This window comes from Solea senegalensis, linkage group LG16, assembly GCF_019176455.1.
Source record: "Solea senegalensis isolate Sse05_10M linkage group LG16, IFAPA_SoseM_1, whole genome shotgun sequence".
NCBI lineage: Eukaryota > Metazoa > Chordata > Actinopteri > Pleuronectiformes > Soleidae > Solea > Solea senegalensis.
Window position 1 is genome coordinate 8,603,051 of NC_058036.1, and position 13,938 is coordinate 8,616,988.

The 13,938-nt window shown below is 40.8% G+C and overlaps 1 protein-coding gene and 2 gene segments (V, D, J or C); all 3 read left to right on the forward strand.

Moving 5' to 3' along the window:
- The first annotated feature begins 257 nt into the window (after positions 1 to 257).
- Positions 258 to 3,446, forward strand: LOC122783114. The segment is given in 3 exon segments: positions 258 to 335; positions 2,750 to 2,810; positions 2,909 to 3,446. Coding segments are annotated over 3 exon segments (561 nt in total).
- A 421-nt stretch (positions 3,447 to 3,867) lies between these two features.
- LOC122782466 lies at positions 3,868 to 4,952 on the forward strand. The segment is given in 2 exon segments: positions 3,868 to 4,025; positions 4,125 to 4,952. Coding segments are annotated over 2 exon segments (426 nt in total).
- A 3,851-nt stretch (positions 4,953 to 8,803) lies between these two features.
- LOC122783115 lies at positions 8,804 to 12,553 on the forward strand. The gene is made up of 4 exons (XM_044047758.1): positions 8,804 to 8,915; positions 9,250 to 9,317; positions 11,899 to 11,995; positions 12,077 to 12,553. Exons 1-4 carry the CDS (start codon positions 8,804 to 8,806, stop codon positions 12,496 to 12,498), a joined length of 699 nt encoding a protein of 232 aa, XP_043903693.1. The 3' UTR covers positions 12,499 to 12,553.
- Positions 12,554 to 13,938: the final 1,385 nt, after the last annotated feature.

The window sequence follows — 13,938 nt, forward strand, 5'->3', positions numbered from 1 at the left end:
CATCGTCTTTGTCAAGGCGGCCTTTCACAGAAAAACTTCAAGTAATAAAAAATGGAAGTCCAAGTCCAGAACTCGAATTAAAAGAAAAGGTTATGAAAGTGGAAAGGCATTTCAAAACCGAAAATTCTTATTAGTTGGAGACATGTGCACAGTGCACCGGCAGCTGCACTTTGACTTCCCCAGGCTCAAGAAACTTTCCGGCAAGGAACCCATCAGAGCTGCTGCACTTTCTGACACTTAAAGAGCTGACTGAGAGCATGCCCCAGCTGTATCCCCTCACCTGCCTGGTGTTGACCATCCCCGTGTCCACCTCCCCCGTGGAACAGTCTTACTCGGTGCTGAAGCGAATCAAGACGCACGCCAGAAAGAGTACTGGATAGGATCGCCTGGGAGCTTTGGTACTGATGTCCATAGAGAAAGGACTTCTTTTGGAGCTCAAGTCAAAGGACAAACTTTACTACGCTGCAATCACCCACTTCACAAGGAAAGACCGATAAATGGATTTCGTTTTCATGTAAGGTAGGCCTATGTTGTAAGCCACCTCAAGGGCGTCACTTTGTGTGCCAGGGACAATAACCATAGCTTAAGTGTGGTTTGAAAAGTTCTGGGTGCTTCATCCGTTTGACGTTTCATTACAATGTGCACTGCATTACAGTGTATTGAGTGACTCTGACACTCCTATTAGGGAAAAGGAAAAATAACACAAACACATACCAAAAACTGAAAATGTGCGGAAGGATCCCCTCGCGGGGCCTCTCCCCAGCCGCCGGTGGACTGTGCTGCGTGGCGAAAGTGAGGGCCGGCACACGCCGGCCGAGGTGGGATCCCAAAGGGGCCCGCGCACCGCACTTCATTGTATCTTAAAAAATAGTCTTTGTATTACCAGCTTGTGCATTTGAAATGGTATTGTAGTTTGAGGATGGTGGAGGTGTCAATCTCGAAAAGACAGTTTCTTTTTCTCCCAGGAAAGGGCTCTCCCACCAGACCTGACCATCACCCTCGACAACTCTGCAGTAGCTCCTTCTCATACCGCAAGGAACCTAGGTGTGACACTGGATGACCATCTCTCCCTCACTGCCAACATTGCTGCAACAGCTCGATCTTGCAGATACATGTTGCACAACATCAGAAGGATACGTCCTCTTCTAACCCAGAAGGCGGCGCAGGTTCTGGTCCAGGCTCTTGTCATCTCACGCTTGGACTACTGCAACTCCCTTCTGGCTGGTCTCCCTGCATGTGCCATATGACCTCTGCAGCTCATCCAGAATGCAGCAGCTGACTGGTCTTCAACTTACCAAAATTCTCTCATACTACACCACCGCTCCTCTGCTAACTTCAATGGCTTCCTGTAGCTGCTTGCATCCACTTCAAGACTCTAGTGCTTGCGTTTCATGCTACGAACGGATCCAGTCCAGCCTACATCCAAGACATAACCTACACCCCAGCCCGCCCACTCCGCTATGCATCGGCAAACCGGCTTGTTGCCCCCTCACTGAGAGGATCGCAGAGGCATTCACCGAAGTCGACTGTTCCGAAACTCCACACACGGAGCTAAGTACGTCTGCAGGTTAAGTCCACGGGCTCCAGGTTTACCTGTAGGATGAGTCACTCACCCTGTGTGGGTTGGGCTAATCCAAAATAGTGAAAACAAGGGGGGTGTTCTCTGAAAACACGCTGTTACCCATGAAACATGGGTGCACCAGAACCTGAACTTGGTACTTTCCTCTTGATGAAATTAACCATATACTGTATGAAATGAACATGGCAAAAAATCGAATATTCTTATGAAGGTTAAAATGTATGTAACCCATTGGTTAATCATAAATGGGTCAGTTTTTCTCATACCTACTGTTGCTGACTATTGTTTAAGTAAAATCACTTGATCAAGCCTATTCTAACATTCCACACTACAAAATAAGTAATTAAAGTATGTATGATTGGTGCTGATATCGTATCGGATCGATATTGGTATCGGCCATTACTCAAGGTTGCAATATTGCTATCGTATCAGAAGTGAAAAAGTTGGGACATCCCTAATTGATGCCACTTTTCACAGGTTCCTCTCTCTACAAGTGTTGGATGTTCTGCATTATTGCAGGCGGGCAGACTATTGCAGCTTTTATTAATGACAGTGATGAACTGTAGGGGGAGCCGCAGCACCACCAACAGATGAATGAAATTAAGTGACAAACTCAGACCTTCCTTTAAATCTCTGTATCTGCATGAGGACTTTGAACAGTGTCAGTCAAACAGGACATGGATATTACCGTCATCAAAAAACACCACTTATTGCCAGTGTTTTTACTATAGACTATGGGTAATTATAATAAAACTTACCTCTATTATTATGTGTTTAATATGAGGAGGTAACGTCAAACAATATTGTTTTTGTGTTAATGGACTCGATGCATTCATTCATCCAAAATGTTTACAACTGCAAAACCCACAGGTCTTGCTCATGGGAGTGATGTCTTATTCTCAATCTCATATTTCTTGCGCGAAAATAATCAACAAACCAATCAGTGATGAAAACAATCATCAGCCTCAGTGTATACTATGCAAACATAGTTGTTCCTTTCCAAATGTTTTCCTATCCATTTTAAGGGTTAGGAAAGCATTTACAGTTGCTATCACACTATCATGACTGTGACCCATTCCTAATCACACACCAGCATACTGTATAGTCATGACACTCCCAACATCACACCTCCTCTAACACAGACAGTCTAACAGTGTTCATTTTCCTCAGGACACAGCAATGATCACAGCTGGTCTGATCACACTCTCTGCAGCTCTGCTCTGCATCGTAGGTACTGTGTGTTACTCTTATAGCAGATGTACAGTAAAAACATGAGCGCTATTGACATCATTTAATCCCATTAGTGTTTGTTTTTTTCAACCACTGCAGGTCTAACTGATGGCAGTGATGTGACTCAGACTGCTCTGCTGTGGAAGGACAAGGGTCAGTCTGCCACCATGAACTGCAGCCACACTAAAGATGTCAGTTACTTCCAGATGTACTGGTACAGGCAGCTTCCAGGGGAGATGATGAAGCAAATAGTTTTCACAACTCCTTCTGCTACTGAACATATATATGAGAGTGGCTTCAGTAAGGACAAATTTCCAGCACAGAAGAGAAACGCCAACACTGGATCTCTGACAGTGGAGAAGCTGCAGCCTGAAGACAGTGGACTGTATTTTTGTTCAGTGAGTCAACACAGTGATGCAGGTGACTCGGGCAGCTGCACAAAAACCCAACTGCTAGTGACAGGGAAAAGAAAAGAAGACAACGGTGTCTTTGACAGAGTACAGATGGCGCTCTGGATCTAGGTTGTCATTTAGTAGTATTTTTAATTTAATGATGGAAAAACTACAGCTTGTTACATTAGAGAAATAAAGTGAAGGAAAACTTTTTTGCTTGAATAAATAAATCATTCAAACTGAAACTTAAACTTGTTCTGGTCGGTGGACAAAACAAGACAGTTGCGAACATCATCATTTACAGGCTTGTTTTATAGACTAAACGATTACTCGATGAATTGAGAAAATAATCGACAAATTAGTCGATTTTGAAAATAATTTTCTAGAAATATTATGAGAGTTAAATTATAAATCAGGATTTGGAGTGAAGCTCCTACATTTGTCTCAGGTTAGCCAATAAATTAACGTACATGAATCACAGTAGTGGACGTGACCTGCTGTAAAATAAAGCACTTTGCAGGACTAGATGAACAGTGATGTCACACACCTGCAGGTTTGTTGCTTTCTTCGCAGTTCATTCCATTTTCATAAGGAGGCGCTGCAGCACAGTATATCTGCAGTGGCATATGATGCATCCTGACACCATCTTATTAAACAGTTGGTTTGGTTTCCTGATGGCTTACCAAGATGCAGAGGTGTGACTATTCATAAGAACCACATATGCAGAAATAAAAACACACTAACAGGAGCAATAACAAGAGCAGCCATGAAAAACAAGATGATCACTGTCTTCTGTATAACCTTAAATATCATGCTCATCTCAGGTAATAACTTAGGTAATAAATGCTTGTGTAGAGTCTTCAAGAATATTTTATTCATGCTTTTATTAAAGTAAGTTGGGGTTTTTTGTTCTTTTTTCACAGGTTCCTCTCTCAGTGACAAAGTGAAGCAGACTCCAGCTCACATGATCAAGAAATCAACAGAAACAGCTAACATCAGCTGCTCACATAGTATTGATAGCTATAATGTAATCCTCTGGTACAAGCAGTTAAACAACAGACAGCTGCAGTTCCTGGGATACATGTTGATGGACTCAAAAAACCCAGAAACTAGAGTTGCAGTGAAGATGGAAGGGAATGCAAATAAAGACCAGAACTGCACTTTAACCATTGAAACACTGGACCTGAACAGCAGTGCAGTTTACTTCTGTGCTGCTAGTTTACACAGTGCCACACATCACTGCTCCTCAGTACAAAAACCTCACCATCACTATGTTTTCATCAGCTCATAATCACTTACACCTGCTACTTCCTCTCATTAGGTGGCAGTGTATCTATATTCTGTGAATCTGAACCACTGATGTGTAGCAGGAGTTGATGTGATCATTATAATGTGGAGAGAAGAAGATAAACTATGACACCACCCACTGACAGAGCTCATTTTACTAAACTAAGAGTTTACTCAGAGGAGGTTGGAAATAATCACAGATACACTGACTGAAGAAAATGAACAAGTGTGAAGTTTAGAGGACACAAAATGATTCTTTTGTTTTTCTTTATTCTAAGTATGACTTCTAACACTGTTCTGGTTTCAGGTAATATCAACAAAATTATTGTTAAAAAAAAGTTTTTCTTACATTTTCACAAAATCTCTTTTTAACTTAGCTTTGGGTACAACCAGTCTACAATACTGATGATACATTAGCCAAGTTACCCTTATATTTTAGTTGGTATTTGTGTTTTTACAGCGATTAAACTCATGTTTCATTGATGCCACTTTTCACAGGTTCCTCTCTCAGTGACAAAGTGAAGCAGACTCCAGCTCACATGTTCAAGAAATCAACAGAAACAGTTAACATCAGCTGTTCACATAGTATTGATAACTATGATCGAATCCTCTGGTACAAGCAGTTAAACAACAGACAGCTGCAGTTCCTGGGATACATGTTAGCAAACATTGAAAACCCAGAATCTGGAGTCGCAGTGAAGATGGAAGGGAATGCAAATAAAGACCAGACCTGCACTTTAACTATTAAAACACTGGACCTGAACAGCAGTGCAGTTTACTTCTGTGCTGCTAGTTTACACAGTGCCACACATCACTGCTCCTCAGTACAAAAACCTCACCATCACTATGTTTTCATCAGCTCATAATCACTTACACATGCTACTTCCTCTCTTTAGGTGGCAGTGTATCTATATTCTGTGAATCTGAACCACTGATGTGTAGCAGGAGTTGATGTGATCATTATAATGTGGAGAGAAGAAGATAAACTATGACACCACCCACTGACAGAGCTCATTTTACTAAACTAAGAGTTTACTCAGAGGAGGTTGGAAGTAATCACAGATACACTCACTGAAGAAAATGATCAAGTGTGAAGTTTAGAGAACACAAAATGATTCTTTTGTTTTCCTTTATTCTAAGTTTGCCTTTTAACACTGTTCTGTTTTCAGATAATGTCAACAAAATTATTATTTATATAAAAAAAAACAAAAAAGACCAAAAAAAAAGGTTTTTACATTTTTAACAAAAAAAATGTTTTAAATTAAGCTTGGGTAGAACCAGTATATAATAGCAATGTTACAGACTGGTCAATTTTATCCATATTCAATTTTCAGTGTTTAAACTCATGTTATATAGACCCTTTCATTGTATACAAACATTCCAAGCCTAGCGAGAATGCGCGCACAGTTTGGGGTCAGCAAACGTCACAAAAGGTAAGCGATTAGCATGTATGTTCACGGTCCTCCAGCGAATAATTCTGAATATGTTCTTTCGTTGACGATTAAGGACTGCGAACCATACCTAAATAAATTAGTACTAGCCGACGGCAATAGTCTGCCTGATCCAGCTTCCATAAAAGATTGGGTAGATGATGTTAGCAAGTGGCCAAACATTCACTCTTACCTTATAGATAAACCTAGCCCGTACAGAAAGTCTATGTACAAACAAGTCTTACAAGGAACGTTTTTAGCACACCATGTTTACTTGGCAACTTGCTAGCCAGCTGGCAGCTAACTACAAGCTAGCTACGTCCAAGTCCACAACATAACTTTAGGCAGCATAGGTTTCATATACATATGTGCATTGACTAGTGTTGTGCTAGTTACTGAAAAATAGTAACTAGTTACAGTTACTAATTACTTTGTAAAAAAGTAACTCAGTGAATTAAACCAAAAACTAATGCTTTGCTGAGAAAGTAACTTTTTAGTTACTGTAAAATGTTTTTCCAATGCTCCCATTAAATAAAGGTTGATTGATTGAGTTCCCCTCTAGCCGTCATTTCAGTTCTGTACTGATGCTGAATCATACAAACTGTTGATTTAAACAACCGTTTCAATTCATTTGCATCCACATCACTGAATCTAATTATCCAAGCAATATGAGCCGTTGTGCACCAACACAAACCTTGACACAAACACCAAAGTATTTTTTCAATGCCTATTTATTTCAGTCAGGCCATAAAGTCTTCCATAGGCTATAAACAGCAAGCCTATCTTTCTTATGCTGATGATCTGTCTGAAAGCTGGGTCCTCTACTGTGGAGATGGGCAGCATGTTTTCCACTACATATCTGAGGGTAAAAAATGTTACCATAGGACTCTTGGAATAATAGCCTGATATTGCTAAAAGAGATCCAAATAAACAATTAAACATACCGTGCTATTGTTTTATCAAGTTGTGCCTGGCTATGGGTCCGTCTTTCAACTTTCTCCGCTTCTCCAGGTGCTTCAGCAGATTGCTGTTGCTGTTGTTCGTTGTAGAAATATTTTTGAACCGGAACAGTCTACAAGTTACCAAAATATTGTTTTTCCCTCTGCTCCAGTTGAAAATAATGTGAATACCTCCATGAGGAGAGACTTATCTTTTCTTCACACATATTGCGCAAAAGACTCACACTCACAATATGTTTACTGTGGTAAATTACCACAATCAGAATGTTACACTCTGGTGCGGGGAAGTTAACAGTTTTTAAACTTCAGTTTCCAGCCAGTAAAAGTCAGAAACATATTGTAAAGATATCGTAGACTTCAATTATGGTTAAAAAATCCATATTCAATTTTTTTTTGCGTTTAAACTCATGTTTTATAGACCCTTTCATTGCATACAAACAATGCAAGCCTAGCGAGAATGTGCGCACAACAGGTAAGCGATTAGCTTGTATGTCCACGGTCTTCCACCGAATAATTCTGAATATGTTCTTTAGTTGACGATTAAGGACTATTAACAATACCTAAATAAATTAGTACTAGCCGATGGCAATCGTCTGCCTGACCTAGCTCCCATAAAAGATTGGCTAGACGATATTAGCAAGTAGCCAGCTATTCACTCTTACCTTATAGATAAACCTAGCCCGTACATGCGAGAAAGTCTATACGCTTAAAGTCTTACAAGGAACGTTCTTAGCACACCATGTTTACTTGTCAACGAGCTAGCCAGCCGGCAGCTAACTACAATCTAACTATGTCCAAGACCACAATATAACTTTAGGCAGCATAGGTTTCCTATACATATGTGCATTGACACACACAATTTTATGAAATCCAGGCTTTTCATCGTAATCCAACAGAAAGAGCTGATAAATGATAACTTACATGAAATGAAGTGAGCGCTACAAATGTGAGCCTCTTTGACTGCAGTAGCATCACCCCAGTCTTCTCTTTTTAATTTTTGAGCCACAGACGATGTCTTTTTTATTTTAAAGGGATGAGATCCTATAGGGATTCTGAAGAATTTGACACCATTGCTGGTTCTATTTTCACAGCCAACTATGCTACAAGAAGGCATCTTATTGTGTTGGATTGTTGACTTGGTACAAGTTAATAGTAAGAGTATGTGTTTTCTGACCCCAAACTGCATGCACACATTTATGTGACTTAGCTCACAAAAAATATGACCACTAAATAAAATGTATACATACATATATATTTAAATAATCTATGTCGTTTAATTTAATACAATACATTTAATAAATTTTCTCTCATCTATGTTCTAAAGTAAGGTTTACTTTCAAGTTTCAATGAAACAAGCAATGAAAGGGTTACTGTCCTGAAACATGTTATCCAATCAGAATCGTCCGTCACTATTAGCCCGGTTACTAGGCTCATTAATTGATTAGGACTTTGGAGAGTTTGGAGAGTGATGGGCAAGTTGACCAATCACAGTTTAATTTTAATTGAGTGGGCCGAAAATAAAAGATCCTAGGTCTTCGTGAAGTCCGAACAGCACGGGTCTAACTGCAGACCACAGACACACTACATGACACGCCCCCCAGAGTGCTGCGAGAGATTGAGAGAGGGCTAGCTTGATAGCATCGTCTTTGTCAAGGTGACCTTTCACAGAAAAACTTCAAGTAATAAAAAATGGAAGTCCAAGTCCAGAACTCAAATTAAAAGAAAAGGTTATGAAAGTGGAAAGGCATTTCAAAACCAAAAATTCTTATTAGTTGGAAACATGTGCACAGCGCACCGGCAGGTGCACTTTGACTTCCCCAGGCTCAAGATTGAACTGACAGTCATGTACAAATTTTTGCAAACTTTTAGGCAAGGAGCCCATCGGAGCTACTGCATTTTCTGACACTTAAAGAGCTGACTGAGAGCATGCCCCAGCTGTATCCCCTCACCTGCCTGGTGCTGACCATCCCCGCGTCCACCTCCCCCATGGAACAGTCTTACACTGTGCTGAAGCGAATCAAGATGCACGCCAGAAACTGTACTGGATAGGATCGCCTGGGAGCTTTGGTACTGATGTCCATAGAGAAAGGACTTCTTTTGTAGCTCAAGTCAAAGGACAAACTTTACTACGCTGCAATCACCCACTTCACAAGGAAAGACCACCTCAAGGGCGTCACTTTGTGTGCCAGGGACAATAACCATAGCTTAAGTGTGGTTTGAAAAGTTCTGGGTGCTTCATCCGTTTGACGTTTCATTACAATGTGCACTGCATTACAGTGTATTGAGTGACTCTGACACTCATATTAAGGAAAAGGAAAAATAACACAAACACATACCAAAAATTGAGAATGTGCGGAAGGAACCTCTCACAGGGCCTCTCCCCGGCCGCCGGTGGACTGTGCTGCGCGGCGACAGTGAGGGCCGGCACGCGCTGGCCAAGGTGGGATCCCAGAGGAGCCGGGCGCACCACACTTCATTGTATCTTAAAAAATAGTCTTTGTATTACCAGCTTGTGCATTTGAACTGGTATTGTAGTTTGAGGTTGCTCATGAATTTATTTGTCAATGTTTATATGGTTTGTTGTGCGCCGTGATTTCATAGCGCTGTCCATGGTGATGAAATGAGCCTCCATGTCAGTGTCAATCTCGAAAAGACCAAGTTTCTTTTTCTCCCAGGAAAGGGCTCTCCCACCACAGACCTGACCATCACCCTCGACAACTCTGAAGTAGCTCCTTCTCATACCGCAAGGAATCTAAGTGTGACACTGGATGACCATCTCTCCCTCACTGCCAACATTGCTGCAACAGCTCGATCTTGCAGGTACATGTTGCACAACATCAGAAGGATACGTCCACTTCTAACCCAGAAGGCGGCACAGATTCTGGTCCAGGCTCTTGTCATCTCACACTTGGACTACTGCAACTCCCTTCTGGCTGGTCTCCCTGCATGTGCCATATGACCTCTGCAGCTCATCCAGAATGCAGCCGCTCGACTGGTCTCCAAAATTCTCTCATACTAAACCACTCCTCCGCTACCTTCAATGGCTTCCTGTAGCTGCTCACATCCACTTCAAGACTCTAGTGCTTGCATTCCATGCTACAAACGGATCCGGTCCAGCCTACATTGGCAAACCGGCTTGCTGCCCCCTCACTGAGAGGATCACAGAGGCATTCACCGAACTCGAATGTTCGCTGTCCTAGCTCCCAAATGGTGGAACAAGCTCCCCATCGACATCCAGACAGCAGAAAGCCTCCACATCTTCCGCCGCCGACAACTAAAAACACATTTCTTTCGACTGTACCTCGACTAAGACAACGATGACACAAAAAAAAAAGGCAAGCACTTACTTCAACATCGCACTTATGACTAGCACTTTATAGTTTGGCTTACTTGAAGCACTTCTTCTAGCTCTTGTTTGGACCCAAATGTTGAAATGCACTTATTGTAAGTCGCTTTGGATAAAAGTCTCTGCCAAATGACATGTAATCCTGAGGCAAGCTGCTAAAACAAAATTAGTTCATAAACCACCTGTCGACGTTCAACAGCCTTCGTTTGTTAATTATATCCCAAAAACCAGCCATGCCATGCCAAGAGATAAATGTGTCCTGAAGCTCCACACACGGAGCTAAGCACGTCTGCGGGGTCGGTCCCCGGGCTCTGGGTTTACCTACGGGACGAGTCACTCACCCTGTGTGGGTTGGGCTAATCCAAAATAGTGAAAACAAGGGGGGTGTTCTCTGAAGACACGCTGTTACCTGTGAAACACGGGTGATATGAAACCACACACCAAATTAACCATATACTGTATGAAATGAACATGGCAAAAAATCAAATATTCTTATGATGAAGGTTAAAATTTATGTAACCCATTAGTTAATAATGAATGGGTCAGTTTTTCTCATACCTACTGTTGCTGACTATTGTTCTCTGTTTAAGTAATATCACTTGAATCAAGCCTATTCTAACATTCCACACTACAAAATAAGTCATTAAAGTATGTATGATTCGTGCTGATATCGTATCGGATCGATATTGGTATAGGCCATTACTCAAGGCTGCAATATTGCTATCGTATCAGAAGTGAAAAAGTTGTATTGGGACATCCCTAATAGATGCCACTTTTCACAGGTTCCTCTCTCTACCAGTTTTGGATGTTCTGCATTATTGCAGGCGGAGAGACGATTGCAGCTTTTATTAATGACAGTGATGAACTGTAGGGGGAGCCGCAGCTCCACCGACAGATAAATGAAATTAAGTGATAAACTAGGACCTTCCTTTAAATCTCTGTATCTGGATAAGGACTTTGAACAGTGTCAGTCAAACAGGACATGGATATTACCGTCATCAAAAAACACCACTTATTGCCAGTGTTTTTACTATGGACTATGGGTAATTATAATAAAACTTACCTCTATTATTATGTGTTTAATATGAGGAGGTAACATCAAACAATATTGTTTTTGTGTTAATGGACTCGATGCATTCATTCATCCAAAATGTTTACAACTGCAAAACCCACAGGTCTTGCTCATGGGAGTGATGTCACCCAAACGCCAATACTATGGAAGAACAAGGGTGACAATGCCACGATACACTGCCGCCACACCAAGGGTGAATCTTATTACCAGATGTACTGGTTCAGACAGCTGCCAGGAGAAAACATGAAGCAAATACTGTTTGTTTATACAAACAGTAATCCTGACTATGGAGCAGGCTTCAGTCAGGAGAAATTCCCTGCCACCAAACCTGACACTCACAGTGGGACACTGACGGTGAGGAATCTGACGCCAGAGGATAAAGGCTTGTATTTCTGTGCAGTCAGTGAACACAGTGATATATCCACACTTGGAATATTAACAAAAACCCCAAGTTCAACACTACAGTACAACTCTATTACTTTAGGGGGATCTCAAGTATCATAAATGGTGCCACTTACATTCTGATTAACCACAAGGCTTTTGATACAGCTGCAGGAACAAACGTCACAAACTGCAGTTACACTCCCACTAACAACCCTTTAGATCTTGGCAATGAAGCTGACAGTTTTTCTGACTTTGATAACACACATGGAGAAACAGGTTCACCTCAGCTTTTTGATTTTTTTGCTTTGGACGAAAGGTGAATTACAATAAGAATTTCTTACAGTGTTTCATAGAATTGTCCAATTTGAAACTTACACCATTAATCTGTTATAAACAGGTCTAACTGATGGCAGTGATGTCACTCAAACCTCCATTCTCTGGAAAGACATGGGTGACAATGCAACGATACACTGCAAACACACCAAGGGTATCAATTATTACCAGATGTACTGGTACAGGCAGCTTCCAGGGGAGATGATGAAGCAAATAGTTTTCACAACTACTACTACTACTGAACATAAATATGAGAGCGGCTTCAGTAAGGACAAATTTCCAGCACAGAAGAGCGACGCCAACACTGGATCTCTGACAGTGGAGAAGCTGCAGCCTGAAGACAGTGGACTGTATTTTTGTTCAGTGAGTCAACACAGTGATGCAGGTGACTCGGGCAGCTGCACAAAAACCCAACTGCTAGTGACAGGGAAAAGAAAAGAAGACAACGGTCTCTTTGACAGAGTACAGATGGCGCTCTGGATCTAGGTTGTCATTTAGTAGTATTTTTAATTTAATGATGGAAAAACTACAGCTTGTTACATTAGAGAAATAAAGTGAAAGGAAAACTTTTTTTGCTTGAATAAATAAATCATTCAAACTGAAACTTAAACTTGTTCTGGTCAGTGGACAAAACAAGACAGTTGCGAACATCATCATTTACAGGTTTGTAAACAATTACTCGATGAATTGAGAAAATAATTGACAAATGAGTCCATTTTGAAAATAATTTAATATTATGAGAGTTAAATTATAAATCAGGATTTGGAGTGAAGCTCCTACATTTGTCTCAGGTTAGCCAATAAATGAATGTACATGAATCACAGTAGTGGACATGACCTGCTGTAAAATAAAGCCCTTTGCAGGACTTGCAACACTGATGTCACACACCTGCAGGTTTGTTGCTTTCTTCACAGTTAATTCCATTTTTCTTCCTTTCATAAGGAGGCGCTGCAGCACAGTATATCTGCAGTGGCATATGATGCATCCTGATACCATGTTATTAAACAGTTGGTTTGGTTTCCTGATGGCTTACCAAGATGCAGAGGTGTGACTATTCATAAGAACCACATATGCAGAAATAAAAACACACTAACAGGAGCAATAACAAGAGCAGCCATGAAAAACAAGATGATCACTGCCTTCTGTATAACCTTAAATATCATGCTCATCTCAGGTAATAACACCTAAATACTGTATATGTTAATGCTTTATTTCCTGATGATTCTGATCGTGATTGAAAATATCACAAAAAATTGGCTATTTTACATATTTTATTCATGCTTTTATTAAAGTAAGTTGGGTTTTTTTTGTTCTTTTTTCACAGGTTCCTCTCTCAGTGACAAAGTGAAGCAGACTCCAGCTCACGTGTTCAAGAAACCAACAGAAACAGTTAACATCAGATGTTCACATAGTATTGATAACTATAATCGAATCTTCTGGTACAAGCAGTTAAACAGACAGCTGCAGCTCCTGGGATATATGTATACGGACTCAAAAAACCTAGAACTTGGAGTCGCAGTGAAGATGGAAGGGAATGCAAATAAAGACCAGAACTGCACTTTAATCATTGAAACACTGGACCTAAACAGCAGTGCAGTTTACTTCTGTGCTGCTAGTTTACACAGTGCCACACATCACTGCTCCTCAGTACAAAAACCTCACCATCACTATGTTTTCATCAGCTCATAATCACTTACACCTGCTACTTCCTCTCATTAGGTGGCAGTGTATCTATATTCTGTGAATCTGAACCACTGATGTGTAGCAGGAGTTGATGTGATCATTATAATGTGGAGAGAAGAAGATAAACTATGACACCACCCACTGACAGAGCTCATTTTACTAAACTAAGAGTTTACTCAGAGGAGGTTGGAAGTAATCACAGATACATTCACAGAAGAAAATGATCAAGTGTGAAGTTTAGAG

What these genes read in the sequence shown, in the direction of transcription:
- LOC122783115 (XM_044047758.1), top strand. Translation starts at nt 8,804, where the DNA reads ATGCCCCAGCTGTATCCCCTCACCTGCCTGGTGCTGACCATCCCCGCG. An exon ending in GCCGGCACGCGCTGGCCAAG is followed by an intron (nt 9,318 to 11,898) that starts GTGGGATCCCAG and finishes ACAACCCTTTAG; the next exon opens with ATCTTGGCAATGAAGCTGAC. An exon ending in TTTTTTGCTTTGGACGAAAG is followed by an intron (nt 11,996 to 12,076) that starts GTGAATTACAAT and finishes TGTTATAAACAG; the next exon opens with GTCTAACTGATGGCAGTGAT.